This window comes from Solenopsis invicta, chromosome 7, assembly GCF_016802725.1.
Source record: "Solenopsis invicta isolate M01_SB chromosome 7, UNIL_Sinv_3.0, whole genome shotgun sequence".
Classification (NCBI taxonomy): domain Eukaryota; kingdom Metazoa; phylum Arthropoda; class Insecta; order Hymenoptera; family Formicidae; genus Solenopsis; species Solenopsis invicta.
The window spans coordinates 1,426,014-1,438,627 of NC_052670.1; the positions used below are offsets into that span (position 1 = coordinate 1,426,014).

The 12,614-nt window shown below is 34.5% G+C and overlaps 3 protein-coding genes across 7 annotated transcripts; 2 read left to right on the plus strand and 1 right to left on the minus strand.

Moving 5' to 3' along the window:
* Positions 1-1,242: 1,242 nt before the first annotated feature.
* On the plus strand, positions 1,243-6,151 carry LOC105202289 (alkaline ceramidase). Its single transcript, XM_011170725.3, has 4 exons — positions 1,243-1,652; positions 4,011-4,167; positions 4,347-4,584; positions 4,740-6,151. The coding sequence occupies exons 1-4, from the start codon at positions 1,560-1,562 to the stop codon at positions 5,059-5,061; spliced, it is 810 nt and encodes a 269-aa protein (XP_011169027.1). The 5' UTR covers positions 1,243-1,559; the 3' UTR covers positions 5,062-6,151.
* A 140-nt stretch (positions 6,152-6,291) lies between these two features.
* On the minus strand, positions 6,292-12,317 carry LOC105202288 (6-pyruvoyl tetrahydrobiopterin synthase). 4 transcript variants are annotated; one of them, XM_011170722.3, is made up of 5 exons: positions 11,290-11,476; positions 10,619-10,700; positions 7,651-7,843; positions 7,075-7,154; positions 6,305-6,819 (listed from the first exon to the last, which is right to left on the minus strand). In XM_011170722.3, the coding sequence occupies exons 3-5, from the start codon at positions 7,728-7,730 to the stop codon at positions 6,515-6,517; spliced, it is 465 nt and encodes a 154-aa protein (XP_011169024.1). In that variant the 5' UTR covers positions 7,731-7,843; positions 10,619-10,700; positions 11,290-11,476; the 3' UTR covers positions 6,305-6,514. The 4 variants fall into 4 exon arrangements, with proteins under 4 accessions (XP_011169023.1, XP_011169024.1, XP_011169022.1 ...); XM_011170721.3 differs by lacking the exons at positions 10,619-10,700; positions 11,290-11,476 and adding an exon at positions 12,294-12,317 and having other exon boundaries at positions 6,292-6,819; XM_011170720.3 differs by lacking the exon at positions 10,619-10,700 and having other exon boundaries at positions 11,290-11,521.
* LOC105202287 lies at positions 8,715-12,092 on the plus strand. 2 transcript variants are annotated; one of them, XM_011170719.3, is made up of 9 exons: positions 8,715-8,945; positions 9,117-9,184; positions 9,299-9,435; positions 9,564-9,651; positions 9,830-9,888; positions 9,980-10,269; positions 10,349-10,656; positions 11,331-11,450; positions 11,526-12,092. In XM_011170719.3, the coding sequence occupies exons 1-9, from the start codon at positions 8,880-8,882 to the stop codon at positions 11,917-11,919; spliced, it is 1,530 nt and encodes a 509-aa protein (XP_011169021.1). In that variant the 5' UTR covers positions 8,715-8,879; the 3' UTR covers positions 11,920-12,092. The 2 variants fall into 2 exon arrangements, with proteins under 2 accessions (XP_011169021.1, XP_025986197.1); XM_026130412.2 differs by having other exon boundaries at positions 11,331-12,092.
* Positions 12,318-12,614: the final 297 nt, after the last annotated feature.

Consider the following 12,614-nt stretch of genomic DNA (forward strand, 5'->3'; position numbering starts at 1 on the left):
ACGATAAGAAAGATTCAATTATTTTCAACCTTTAAAAGTATTATCAAGAGTATTTCGTGTCCAATGATTTTTATTTATTAAGTTTCTCGAAATTTTAAAAATAATTAAATTATATAAGATTTTATTTTTTCCCAAAATGAAGTACAGACATGTGTTGTAGAAACTTGAGAGCGTACTCATACATTTTTAGAAATTTTTTGAACCACTTTAAATAGATGGTATCAAGAAGATACCTCTTTTCACATAACTTAAGAGTTAATTGTAGTTATAAATAGTAAGGTAGCTTTAGCGTGGCAAGTTTTAATCATTTATTCATGATAAATTTCAACAAAATAAACAGTAATCGGTTCTTATCGTTTTCTACGGACTTTTTCAAGGGACCTTGGTGAAAACTTTTTCAGTATTTTTATACGAGTTGAAATATTTTTCAGAAATACTAAGAAAATCTAAATCTTTTCTTAGAATTTTTTATATTTGTAAATTCAAAAATATTCTAAGATTTTTTGTCCTACAATTCCTAAAAAAATATTTTAAACTTTTTTTAGATTTTGTAAGATTTCATCGAAAATTATGAAACGAGAAATCTCTTTTAGAAATCTTAGAATATTTAAACATTCGGAATTCATACATATAAAAAATTTGAGAAAAGATGTAGACTTTCTCAGCATTCTGAAAATTGTTTCAATTCATATAAGAAAATCTGAGAACTTTTCTAAAAAGTTACAAAATTATATAGAAATTTTGAAAAAAAAAAATAATCCAGAGCAGATGCAGTTCCCTTTCCTTCCCCTTTTTCTAATTTCGTTCTCTCGGCGTAGCGACATTGCCTTTTTTCACATTCCTAGTTCGCTGTATCGCAGTGGTCGTCGCGTTCATTCCCGCGAGTTCAATGTATTTCGAAACTTATAAATACTTGGACAAACAAAATGAAAAAAGAACGTGTCGCAATCCTTCCGGGAATGTTTGCGCCGCGCGGATATCGCGCTAATCACGCACGTGCGACAGCTCACTGCGCATGCAATGCGATCTTTTGTTTTGACCCTCTATCAATAAGCGCGAGCCGTCGCCGTCGTACATTCGGATACCTATCGTCCCCGTCGTTCGTTGACGTCGCCAATCTCTTCGTCGCGGTCGTGCGCGGGCGTGCTCGTCCAGCTCGTCCACTCCTCTCCTCTCCTCTCCTCCGTGTTGAAACGGGACGCTGGTATTTAACTGGCGAGCGCGTGACGCGGCGGCGGAGTCGGTGGTGAGTCAGTCGCTCCACGACGCTAGCTCATTGTCAGTCGCGGATCGGGTGAGTCAGTCTCACACGGGACACGGGTTGCGCGTGAGGTACGGTGCAATACCCCGTTGAACCGGGAAGACGAGTGAGAGAGGGAGAGAGAGAGAGAGAGAGAGAGTGACGCGCGTTTCCTTCACCGCGGTTGGAATTGCGCGTGAATATCTTTGTTGCGAGCCGCGCGCAGGATCGAGGGTCCCATTGTTCGAGGCGAGGCGATGATCCCGTGAGGGAAAAGACGATATACATCCTGGATCTCCCTCGTACCGACTCCAGCAGCATGTGGAAACCCTTCGAGGCTGGCAGCTCGCCCATCGACTGGTGCGAGCGCAACTACAACATCTCGCCCAGCATCGCGGAGTTCATGAACACGGTTCGTATGCGTCGCGCGATTTGTTTACACGCCACTTGTGCGCCGCATATGGCTCTCACTCTCTCTCTTTTTTTCTTTCTCTTTTATAAATTCTCCGATCGATTTGACGGTTTCACCTGGACGAGAGAGTCCAGGTGTCGATGGTCCTCGAGTCGCGACTCGAATCATAATTGAGATGAATCATAATTTGATTGATCCGGAAATGAGGAGCTTCCTCAGAGAGTACGCGAGTAGACATTTAAATCTTTGTTATTGTAATTCAATGCTTTCTAAATTAGTCTCGGAGACGTTTAACATTGATACCCGAGTAACCGAGTAACTAAACGATATTTTTGAAAATTAAAGACGTTAAAAATAATTAATTAATTAACAGGATTAATAATTCCTCTCTTTATTTGATTTATAAAAACGTTTACTTTAATGTTTTACTCAAATACTTTTAAAAATATTTGGTGTTGAGAAACATATTTGTTCAAATATCTAAATAAACATTTTTAAAACGTTTTTTTTTTTTGACGTTAAAAATATCTCTTCATTAAAATAAATGTTTTTTTAATGAGATAGAGGCTTTAACTCATTATTTTGAACGTTTTCAAAAATGTTTTTCAACTATTTTTAAAAACACATTTTACTACTGGTGGTGAGCTAAAAGGTTGCAACACATTTTCTTCGATTGTTTTTGAAATATAGACTTGCTCATCGAACGGCGAACATCATTGGTTCTTACCTGTCGATCCAACCAATTAAACTTCGAACCATCTAACCATCGAAGAAAATGTGTCGCAACCTTTTAGCTCACGACTGTTCGTACTAATCCAAGTGATAACTGGTTTTCAGCTTTTTTTATTATTTTGTTAAGACAAATTATTTTTGTACAAGGCAGATTATATAAGTATTTGTAAAAAAAAACCTCGAATGTTGAGGTTTCATAGAAATGGTGAGCTAATAACTGATTTCCAATATTTTTTGCAAGTTTCTTTTGCACAAGGCAGATTCCGCGTTTTTAAAAAAAAAACTTGTGTGTCGAAATTATACGCAATGGAAAACAAGCTCGTGACATAACCGATCTCCATTTTTTTTTTGCCCGCGCGAGGCAAACAACTTCTTTGTTATGACAGGTAGTTGATAGCAAGATAGGATTTCGCATTTGTCAAAAGATTTATAGTCAAAGTTTGACAGAAATAAAGAGTCCCCCTGTGATAGTTACCAGGGTTTTTTTTTTGCTATGACAAATAATTTTCTGGACGAGGTCAAATGTCAATTAATTCGGAGGGAAAGTTTCACAGATTCGTAATAACGCTTGTGATTGGATAAGATATATCTAATTATCTTTATAAGCAATTAAGATGAAGGATGTACAATCTTTACATACGCACGTAGTATATCTCGGTTTTGCATTTATTTCTCTTGCACGAAAATATCCTGATATCTATAATTATTGAATCGCGAGAATTACGACTTAAATTATAATTAAAAGTTATGAAATTATTGAATTATAAATAAAAATTATAAAATAAAGATCTGTCCTGGATCAAGTGTAAAGTAAAAAGTACAAGCAAACTATAAAACTGTAACATCCTATACATTCTGAACCAATCACAGAGATATTTATGTTCATTTCCACCAATGTAGATTAACTCTGATCTCAATTTAACTTACTTTATCTTTTTCCAATTTTTAGAGCTAAAAGAGAATAAAGAGTAAATTAAACCGAAATTAAAGTTAATCTACATTAGTAGAGAATGGACATTAATGTTGAGAGTTTCACAGGATCAACACGAGTGGTTTTTTCCAATTTTTTGTTGAAGCAGCTAGTTTTTTGCTCAATTTGTAGATTTCTATGTATGCATATCTAGAAACTCATAAGTCAAGGTTCCATAGATCCCAGACAAAGTATGCCATGTTACTGCAAATAAAGAGATTGCGCGCGAACAAAAGACAAAGGATAGACGGAGAGATAACGAGATACCAATGTGTTTATAAGTAAATCAGAAATGGTACATGTAATTTTATCATTTTATATCTTGACTAACGAATATCATTCGCTTCTTATCTTTAATAAGTACTTGATACACGACGAGTATTTTATCTTCCTTTATTCTTCATTCAGGAAGTATATACGCTAATCGTTTGTTGTTGAAAACAATTTTATCTCAAATTAGATCTCACACTCTAGATGGACGTTATATCTTTGCTGAATGCGGAAAGCAAATATGTAAGAATTTTTTGCACAGAACCGTATCAATGTTAAATCGTGATTAATTGGATAGATAAATAGAAGTATAAGAAAGAGAGAGAGAGAGAGAGAGAATATGTTTTTCACCTTTTAACTCATCTATTGTCTTCTTATTTTTTTAGTTGAGCAATGTAGTCTTCGTGTTGCTTCCACCCGTGCTCATGCACCTGTTTAGAGATTACGCACGCTTTGTGAATCCAGGAATTCACATAGTCTGGTTCTTACTGATGATAGTCGGACTTACTAGCGCGTATTTTCACGCTACTTTGTCTTTGATAGGTGAGAACAAATATCAATGTATACTACTTAACAATTTGAGAATAGTGTTTCGCAATGAGAAGAAACATTATTTAAAAAGTATTTAATTTATCGAGATATTTTCGCTTACTTGATGAAATTGATATTTATGTTGCGTATATAGCTAATTTTGTACATACATGTATATATATATGCGATAGGTCAACTATTAGATGAATTGTCTATTTTGTGGGTGTATATGGCAGGCTTCTGTATGTTCTTTCCCAGAAGATATTTCCCCAATGTCGTACATAACAACAGAAAGCTCTTCTCTATATGCGCAACGTTGCCCACTTTAATCGCTACCGGCTTGGCCTTAATACATCCGGCCGTAAATGCTTTCGCATTGATGAGCTTGGGTATACCAGCGATCGGATTCTTGATCCTAGAACTGAAGAGGTAATTTCTTCATACGAACGTCTAATGAACGGAGAAAATGTATATACAGATTTAGAAAAAGAGATTCCAATGATTGATTAACGGTAATGTAGAGGGATATGCTTCGATGTGCACAAGTTGCATACGTTGTAACGATGTCTTGAAAAATTTTTAAGGACTACCTCGATAAGAGTATACAGACTGGGTTTGCGATGCGGCGCCATGTGGATACTGGCGGTGACCTGTTGGCTGAACGATCGTCTATTCTGCGATACCTGGCTGAGTCTGAACTTCCCGTATCTCCACGCGCTGTGGCATCTATTCATCTTTATTGCGAGTTACACCGCAGCGGTGCTTTTTGCATATTTCGCTGTGCAAGATGAGAAGCCGCAGCAATTGCCGGTGCTCAGGTATTGGCCGAGGGACGACTTCGAACTCGGTATACCATACGTGACTATTCGAAGTTACACGAGTACGAGCTATAATATGAATATATAGCTTCCGCAATAGCTCCGAGATCGTTAATATCGTGAATACATTATTTATTACGATGGTACGCCTGTATGGAGAGAACAATTTTACTGCGGTATCTAAAAATTTAATTGGATACAGATTAGAAAATAATTGTATGTTGGACCCATTAAAATATTTATGTAAAATGCTCAAGTATCAATAATATTACTGCAAACAAGTTTTGTTACTCTATCGATCAGTTTAAATATCCAATTTTTCCAACTGCATAATTATTTTCAGATCTGTATGTGTATTTCAGAGAAACTGTTCTTTCTGTATAATCTTTGGATTTTATGCAATATTCAGCGTTTAAATGAAATGCGCAGATACACGGTGCGACGTCACGCGATTTATATAGATATTAATTATATCTTATATAATTAAGTTATAACTCGTTTTAAAGAATCGATGATAAAGTCATGAAAAAGATTAAATTTTATATCGTAAGAAAATGAAAAAAGTATATAAGAAATTTCTATATAAATGGCACTGAATACTTAAGGTAAAGTGATAATTTCAGAAATCACTGAATGAGCAATGTGATTTGAGACATTCTAATTTACTGAATATGCGTTTCATTTAACATACGAGACGATTGAAAATATCAATGACTAACGAGTAGATTACATATCCTGTGTAGCCTAATATTTCTACCTGACAATTAGCTTTTCTCCAATTTCCTTTCCTTTTACTTCCTGTGATGTTAAAGTATTTAAAAAATCTGAAATAGATCTTGAAAAGGGGTATATAGCTTTACAAAAAAAAAACTTTTGTTTCATTGTTGAGGATGTAAACGATGCAATAAGTTCTGTACATAAAAGCGAAATGATTAATTCCTCAATACTCACGAGACAAAGCGGGTATAGAAAAAAAATCCCAGATATTTATTATTACATATGTACATTAGCGGATTAGAAATTATTTATGGAATGATTACATTGTGATATGTGTACTCTTGTTAACTTTTTTATAAAGGACTATTTTATAAATGTGCTCTAACGAATTGTTATTAAGAATCATGCGTATGTATTTTATATTTTAAGTACTGGAAACGCATAAAGATATAAGCATAGAAGTATATTTAATTAATAGCATCCTACTAATTAATTCTAATTCGAGTAGAATCTCAAGATTCTGATAACTGTCTTAGATGAGACTATACATATACATATGCATGTGCAATAAGGAATGAAATATTACGGGTGAAGTATTTAATTTTTTTGCCATATTTGCCAAATTGTAAGCCCTGATTTAATGAAATTAGGGTACAAATGGAATGTTACATTTTCTATATTACCTACATATATACATAATTTACATATATTATTTTCGATTGATTTAATATAATTATACAATCATGTAATTGTATTATACAAATGCAATAAAAATACCAAACAGATATCAAAGGTAAACAAATCTGTACAATTAAATAGTCTAATTAAGAAACAGAAGATTGACTGTCATCGTATTCTCCCTTAAAACACATAACATTTTTGTCGGTTTCGTGGACCTTGACTTCGTACAACAATTCGGGATTAGACATGTGCGTCTTTAACTCCTCAAATATATAAATAGCAACGTTCTCTGTCGTTGAAACTATATTTCTCAAGTGAAACACTTGCTTGTCTATATTTTTATGATCCATCTGGTCCATCAGCACTTTGTTCATGCATTCTTTTAATTCCTCCAAATTCATGACCATGCCTGTGCGTGGGTCAACAGGTCCGCGAACTGTCACTTCCACTGTAAGAAATTTAACATTAAAAATTTTTAAGTTGAAAAAATTTCAAAACGATCCAATTTGATCGTATTTAATAAGAACGTCATCTATCTCTCGCAGTCTCTTTTAAATTTATATGTTAAATAATTCTGAATTAGACATTGTTCTGATCTTTCTCTAGGAAAATAGAAAAATACATTTGATAAAAAAAAAGTCACTCTATCTTTATTTGGACCTTGTTTATGTCACATGTAAAATAATCTAATAATGTAAATTACCAGTGTAATTATGACCGTGGCCCCAAATGTTGTTGCATTTTCCGTACACCTCTTTATTCTCCTTTTCGCTCAGGAACGGGCTAAAATAAAAATCTTTAAATCGATACGGTACTCCGCAATATCTTTCACACGAATTTTTCGTTCAATTCAAAGAACTGACTTTTTATATGTATACACACATACACGCTAATTCATTTTACAAGCGAATGAGAGAGTTTTCGATCACGTCTATTTTTAGACTTGAAAAATAAAGATCGAAATCTTTTTCTTATTCGCTTATAAAACGAATTAGCATGCAAGAATGCCGAAGTTCGAGAATCAATTAGCTTGTACGCGATGAATTGAAAAATGACGAATTCTTTCAGAGATCGATTTGCTGAGACTGTCTGGGGGAATTTTTGTTAAATACTTCAAGTTATTTGACTTCACACACAAGATTCAAACATTGCAAGGGAAATCGAGTGCTCGCGACGAACAACCTCAGTGTTCTTTCTTTTCTCAAGGATAATTTCTCACGTTGAGATGTATAGGTGTCCGTTAGATCAAAGATCCTTTCTATTCAGCTCGAGCTCGCACCTGTTCAAACGATGACAGCAAGATATTTGCGCCTTTCGAGTCAAGTAAGCGATCGGCCTTCTCTTGTGATGTAGATCCATGCTTCAACGGGAACACGCGGACAAAGAGCTCGGGGATGTCTTACAGGTGATGGAAAAAATAAGTTTATTCCGGTGGTTGCAGAACGGCGATTAATCAAGGCTCGCCGTAACAGCTGGAAATCGACGTGATTGTTAGAACAATTTGATCTCCGTACATAATTATTCATGGCTGACTAATGCAAAATATAGTATTGTGTAATGACGAATTAGAAATCCATTCCATATAATCAAATCTGTGGAAAATAGATTTTACAAAGTATGTGTTGCAAATTTTGTCATGACGCTAGCAGAAATAAAAGAGAAACTGCTCAGCAGAATATGATAGCAAATTGACTGCAGAAATTCTGACAAGCAGAATCTGCAATTTTACATGCAGTTACTTTAAATGTTAATTGTCAAGCTGAAGAAGCATTTATATACTTCATATTTAATTATTTATATAAATGCAAGTAATATATAATAAATAAGTGTACACTCGCAAAAAAAGATTAAAATATAAAAATTAAATCTTTTTTTTTTAAATGTGGTTTTTAAAATTTGCAGTACCCTTAATTAAACATTTCTGGCATTCCGTGGTTTCACTTTTCATTGTAAAATTATTAACAAACGTTCAATTACGTCGGCGTTAAACGTCAAACGCCAATGTCCATTTTCACCAATTTAGATTGACTCTCGGTTTAATTTACTTTTTATCCTTTTCTAGTTCAAAAAATTCGAAAAGAATAAAGAGTAAGATAACTGAGATCAAAGTTAATCTGCATTCGTGGAAATGCGCATAAATATGATAATCCGTATTATCAGCGTTAAATCGGTGCAACTGAGGTTTTCGTAACGCCGATATCATATCGGTATTACTTACGGTATTGATTATAAATACCGAGAAGCGAAACCGTGACAAAACATATTTACATCACACAAATGACGTCTCGTCGATAGCGACGCTCGCTTTTGAATTTTAATTATTGACGGTCGAACAATATTTACAAATAATTCCTCGACGTTGGCACAGCGCGTTCCATTTCCAAAGCAAATATCTTCCGCGAGCACGCGGTCTTTGTCTATTTTTATCGTAACTGCTGCGCAGATCGATCCCGAAGACACGCACATATCTCTTTTTAATTGTTGCAATTGGATCCTTTTACCGGGAATATGAGCACTTCTCTCATAGAAAAATATTACAACAATCCAGGCTATGAACTGAGTGATATACAAACAGTGAGTATTCAGATTCGAGTATACATACGAAGATGGATTGACAATAGGTGGTAAGATTCTTCGCCGACGTTGAAAACGGAGAATCTATTCTGAGCGTTTGGCTTTTAAAATCATCTGATTATTCTGATATTATTCTCGCGGGAATAAATGCCTCTTTACGTCCATTTTCAGGAAGCATCAATAAAAATAGTCGATTTAGCCAAGAATTCAAAATTAAAGGGTGACAAATTTGTCAACAGGTAAAAATACTAAACGAGCACTTAGTCTCAATGAGAACAATATGATGAAAGTTACATCTAAAAGCAAAAGTCGCTGTAGAAAGTCTATCTTTGCTTTATTTTTAATATTTGTAGATTATGCGAAGCGACACAACTGATGACAACCCACTGCTCCGATTTCCAATCTATATGCAATCACCAAGATGTACCTTGGGCCATTATAGATTACATGTCGTATTTTCAGACAAACATATTTAAAACCTGCACACCTGGTAATATTGCAAATACAATCGTAAAGACATTTTATTACTATTCACTTTCTAACATTTTATCTTTTTTGTAAGTAAAAATAGATTGTCAGATTTCTGTAATCTAAAATTTTATCTTTTTTTTTTTTTAGAGAAGGAAGAAATGTGGTCGATAATGTTGACGCTTCTTAATTTTTGTGCAAGGCAGGAGGTGCAATCTTTTTTGGAGACCTATCTCGTGTAACTATCTAATTAAAATTCGCATCCAATTACTACGTGTTAATGAAATTAATTATCAACAGTTCCTTTCTCGTTTTATACTTCACTCGGAAAATTCAATGAATTTTAAATACACAAAATGTATCTAATATACAATGATAAATAAAAAAAATAGATTAATATTATTTTTATATTTCAGCAAGCACTCATCAGCAGACGATCATGTATACGAAGAATATAAAAAGCTGAAACTTTCAAGTAAGAAAATCACTCATTACATTTAAGATATAATTCGAAGATGCGTTTTCGCCTATAATAGAGATTCAAGATTTTTCAAAATGTTATACAGATCAGACCATTGAAATGATACTCTTTGAAGATGCGGATTTGTATGCAGTTGTTAGTTATTTAAAGATATCAGACAATTCTCGGAACTTGAGTAAAATATGGATACCATCTTTGTTGAAATATGAATTTTTATCACTGAAAGATCGATATTTTAAGAACCTACATAGTGACATTTGTATATTTCAATTTAAGCAAGAGCTACTTACATCTCCCACGTTTTACAAAATAAACGTAACGTCTATATGGTCTGAGAACATTGCGGCAGCAAAAAGTTTAGCGGCATCCTTAGACGTACGGCCATTTAAAATGCAATTAAATGCAATATTATTAAATTGTTCCATATGTTATTAATGATTTTTCTTTTTGACAGAGAAACATCATTCTTGTAAATACGCTGGATCTCTATGATAGCGCAGTGATTATGCCTTATACAGAAATATTCAAAATTTTACTGCCTCACCATCGTAATTTAAATGAGGATCAACAGATAATAAACACGATAAAACCAATAAATAACACAAATCAATCGAAGAAGAAAACAAAAGCCAATGCACCTGCAGATCCAGTACCTCCTGCGGATTCTGATTTCAATCTTATGTTTTATGATGGTACATGGCAAAAGCCTTTGCAAAACACTTACTGGACATATAAGAATACTCCAAGGGCAAATGCAACAAGGTACAAATTTACATATTTTTATGTAACATCAATCGGTGATGAACCTTAAATTTAGAAAATTTAATTACAGTGAGTGTCAAATGTATTCATGCAGGGGATATTTTTAAAAACTTTTTAGAAAATGAACAATAATTAGCAATTTATTAACATACAAATTTGTTACATATGTATTTGTAACATATGAATGTTACAAGTACGTATATGCAGTCCATCATGTTCATTATTAATAAATTGCTAGCTAATAGAAATGGGCAAACCAATTTTTTTATGCCAAATCAAATTGAATCAAATAGAATTAAATTGATTTGAATCTTCAAACTCTGTAAATTTTATTAATTGGCAACATAATTATTGGATTAATTTTTAATACACACACACATATAAAATAAAACAGATCTTTATAAAAAAGAAAAAAAACAATATTGATTACAAGATATAAAATAATTTAAATTTTGATTTTATAACATTGTTATCGTATGTGTCAATATATGCGATTCATATATCTGAATCTCTCAGATTTGAAGAAATTGTTGAACGGTTCAAATAGTTTACACATCTCAAGTTATTAACGTTTATTTTCTAAAAAAAAAAGAATAAGGTTTTAAAAAGTGTATGAATACTCTTTACACTTACTGTATACTTTTAATAGGCTTCTGATTTGTGTATTATTCCAGCAACGATATTAGCAGATGCGTTGCATCAGCTAGAAAGGGGTTCAAAATCTGGAGTGCACTGTCCACTGGATCCAGAATGCAAGCGTTATCCAAGTTTGCTCTTGCATTAGAACGCGCCAGGTACGTCGAAATTGCTAATGCTCTCATATCTCTCGTATCTTATATATGTTATCCTTCTCTCTTCTTTTTTTTTAGTAAGCCCAAGTTATCGAAAATAGTGATCAAGTGGATGAAATTCCCACATTGGTATCAGAATTTATCCATTCCTAAACCAAAGAACAGCTTGTTAACAAAAACCTATAAGCCGAAAGGCGTTATCACGCTTATGGAGATGAAAGAGATGGATCTGTTTCAAAAACTGACACAGAGCTTGATCATCGGCAACTCCGTCATCGTAGTATGTACCGCGAAGTCGTGTAACATAGCGGAATACTGCGAGATGTTCTCGACATCTGGGATACCTCCGGGCACCGTAAATCTGCTGTCGTGCGAGAACGTGAAGCTCTTGAGCAAACGTTACAACGCGGTCAATCTGATAGACATGTATCGCCAGTTTACCGTAAGCAAGCAAGTTGTAACCATGATTTAGAAGCGTCATCAGTGACGTTTGGCGACGGGACTGCCGAGACGCCGACACTCAGCATGCAAACGGATCCCTAGATGTTTTTCAATTTTACTACGATTTTTTATCATTTTAATTTCAAACAAGATTACTGTCATTCACCAGTCGATTTACCAAATAAAGATTCACGATTAAGCAAACTGCGCGAACACTTAACTGATTGACATCGCTATTGAAAGATAACACGCATCGCGATTATTGGTTAGAGTGATCGAAATTGCTGCGTAAGCTAATTACATCCTAGATCTTACAAAAACGTCTCTCTCTCTCATCTCTATACGAGGTTTTCAGTCTTTTACGATGATGCTCGCAACATTCGAAGATATTTAAAAATGTCGAACCTGTCAAACTGTCAGCTTCAAACACGACACGTAAACGGGCCTCACGTGGAAGCGCCTCGAACCTAACCTAATCCGTGCTACGTAAATTCGAAGGCAATCGTGGTGGGGGTCTACTCCACTGGGCCGCGTTCAGATTTCCCACTCGGGTGCACCAAGACATTATTCTATCCTTGTTTAACATTTGGTAAACAACAAAGATAAAACGACATCTAGGTGCACCCGGCTGGGGAATCTGAACGCAGCCCTGACAAGGGACAAACCTAAAGCTGACCGCACACGATGCGATTTCTTCGAGCGCAAACTGTGTGCCATTGGCTCGGA

Bases quoted from the DNA above. Each gene is read 5' to 3' on its own strand.
- LOC105202289 (XM_011170725.3), top strand. From the start codon at position 1,560: ATGTGGAAACCCTTCGAGGCTGGCAGCTCGCCCATCGACTGGTGCGAG. The intron at 4,168-4,346 runs GTGAGAACAAAT...TATATGCGATAG, and splicing joins CGCTACTTTGTCTTTGATAG to GTCAACTATTAGATGAATTG. The intron at 4,585-4,739 runs GTAATTTCTTCA...AAAATTTTTAAG, and splicing joins TTGATCCTAGAACTGAAGAG to GACTACCTCGATAAGAGTAT.
- LOC105202288 (XM_011170721.3), bottom strand. From the start codon at position 7,730: ATGGATCTACATCACAAGAGAAGGCCGATCGCTTACTTGACTCGAAAG. The intron at 7,155-7,650 runs GTGCGAGCTCGA...TTTTTATTTTAG, and splicing joins TGCTGTCATCGTTTGAACAG to CCCGTTCCTGAGCGAAAAGG. The intron at 6,820-7,074 runs GTAATTTACATT...AATTTCTTACAG, and splicing joins CCACGGTCATAATTACACTG to TGGAAGTGACAGTTCGCGGA.
- LOC105202287 (XM_026130412.2), top strand. From the start codon at position 8,880: ATGAGCACTTCTCTCATAGAAAAATATTACAACAATCCAGGCTATGAA. The intron at 9,652-9,829 runs GTAACTATCTAA...TTTATATTTCAG, and splicing joins TTTTTGGAGACCTATCTCGT to CAAGCACTCATCAGCAGACG. The intron at 9,889-9,979 runs GTAAGAAAATCA...AATGTTATACAG, and splicing joins TAAAAAGCTGAAACTTTCAA to ATCAGACCATTGAAATGATA.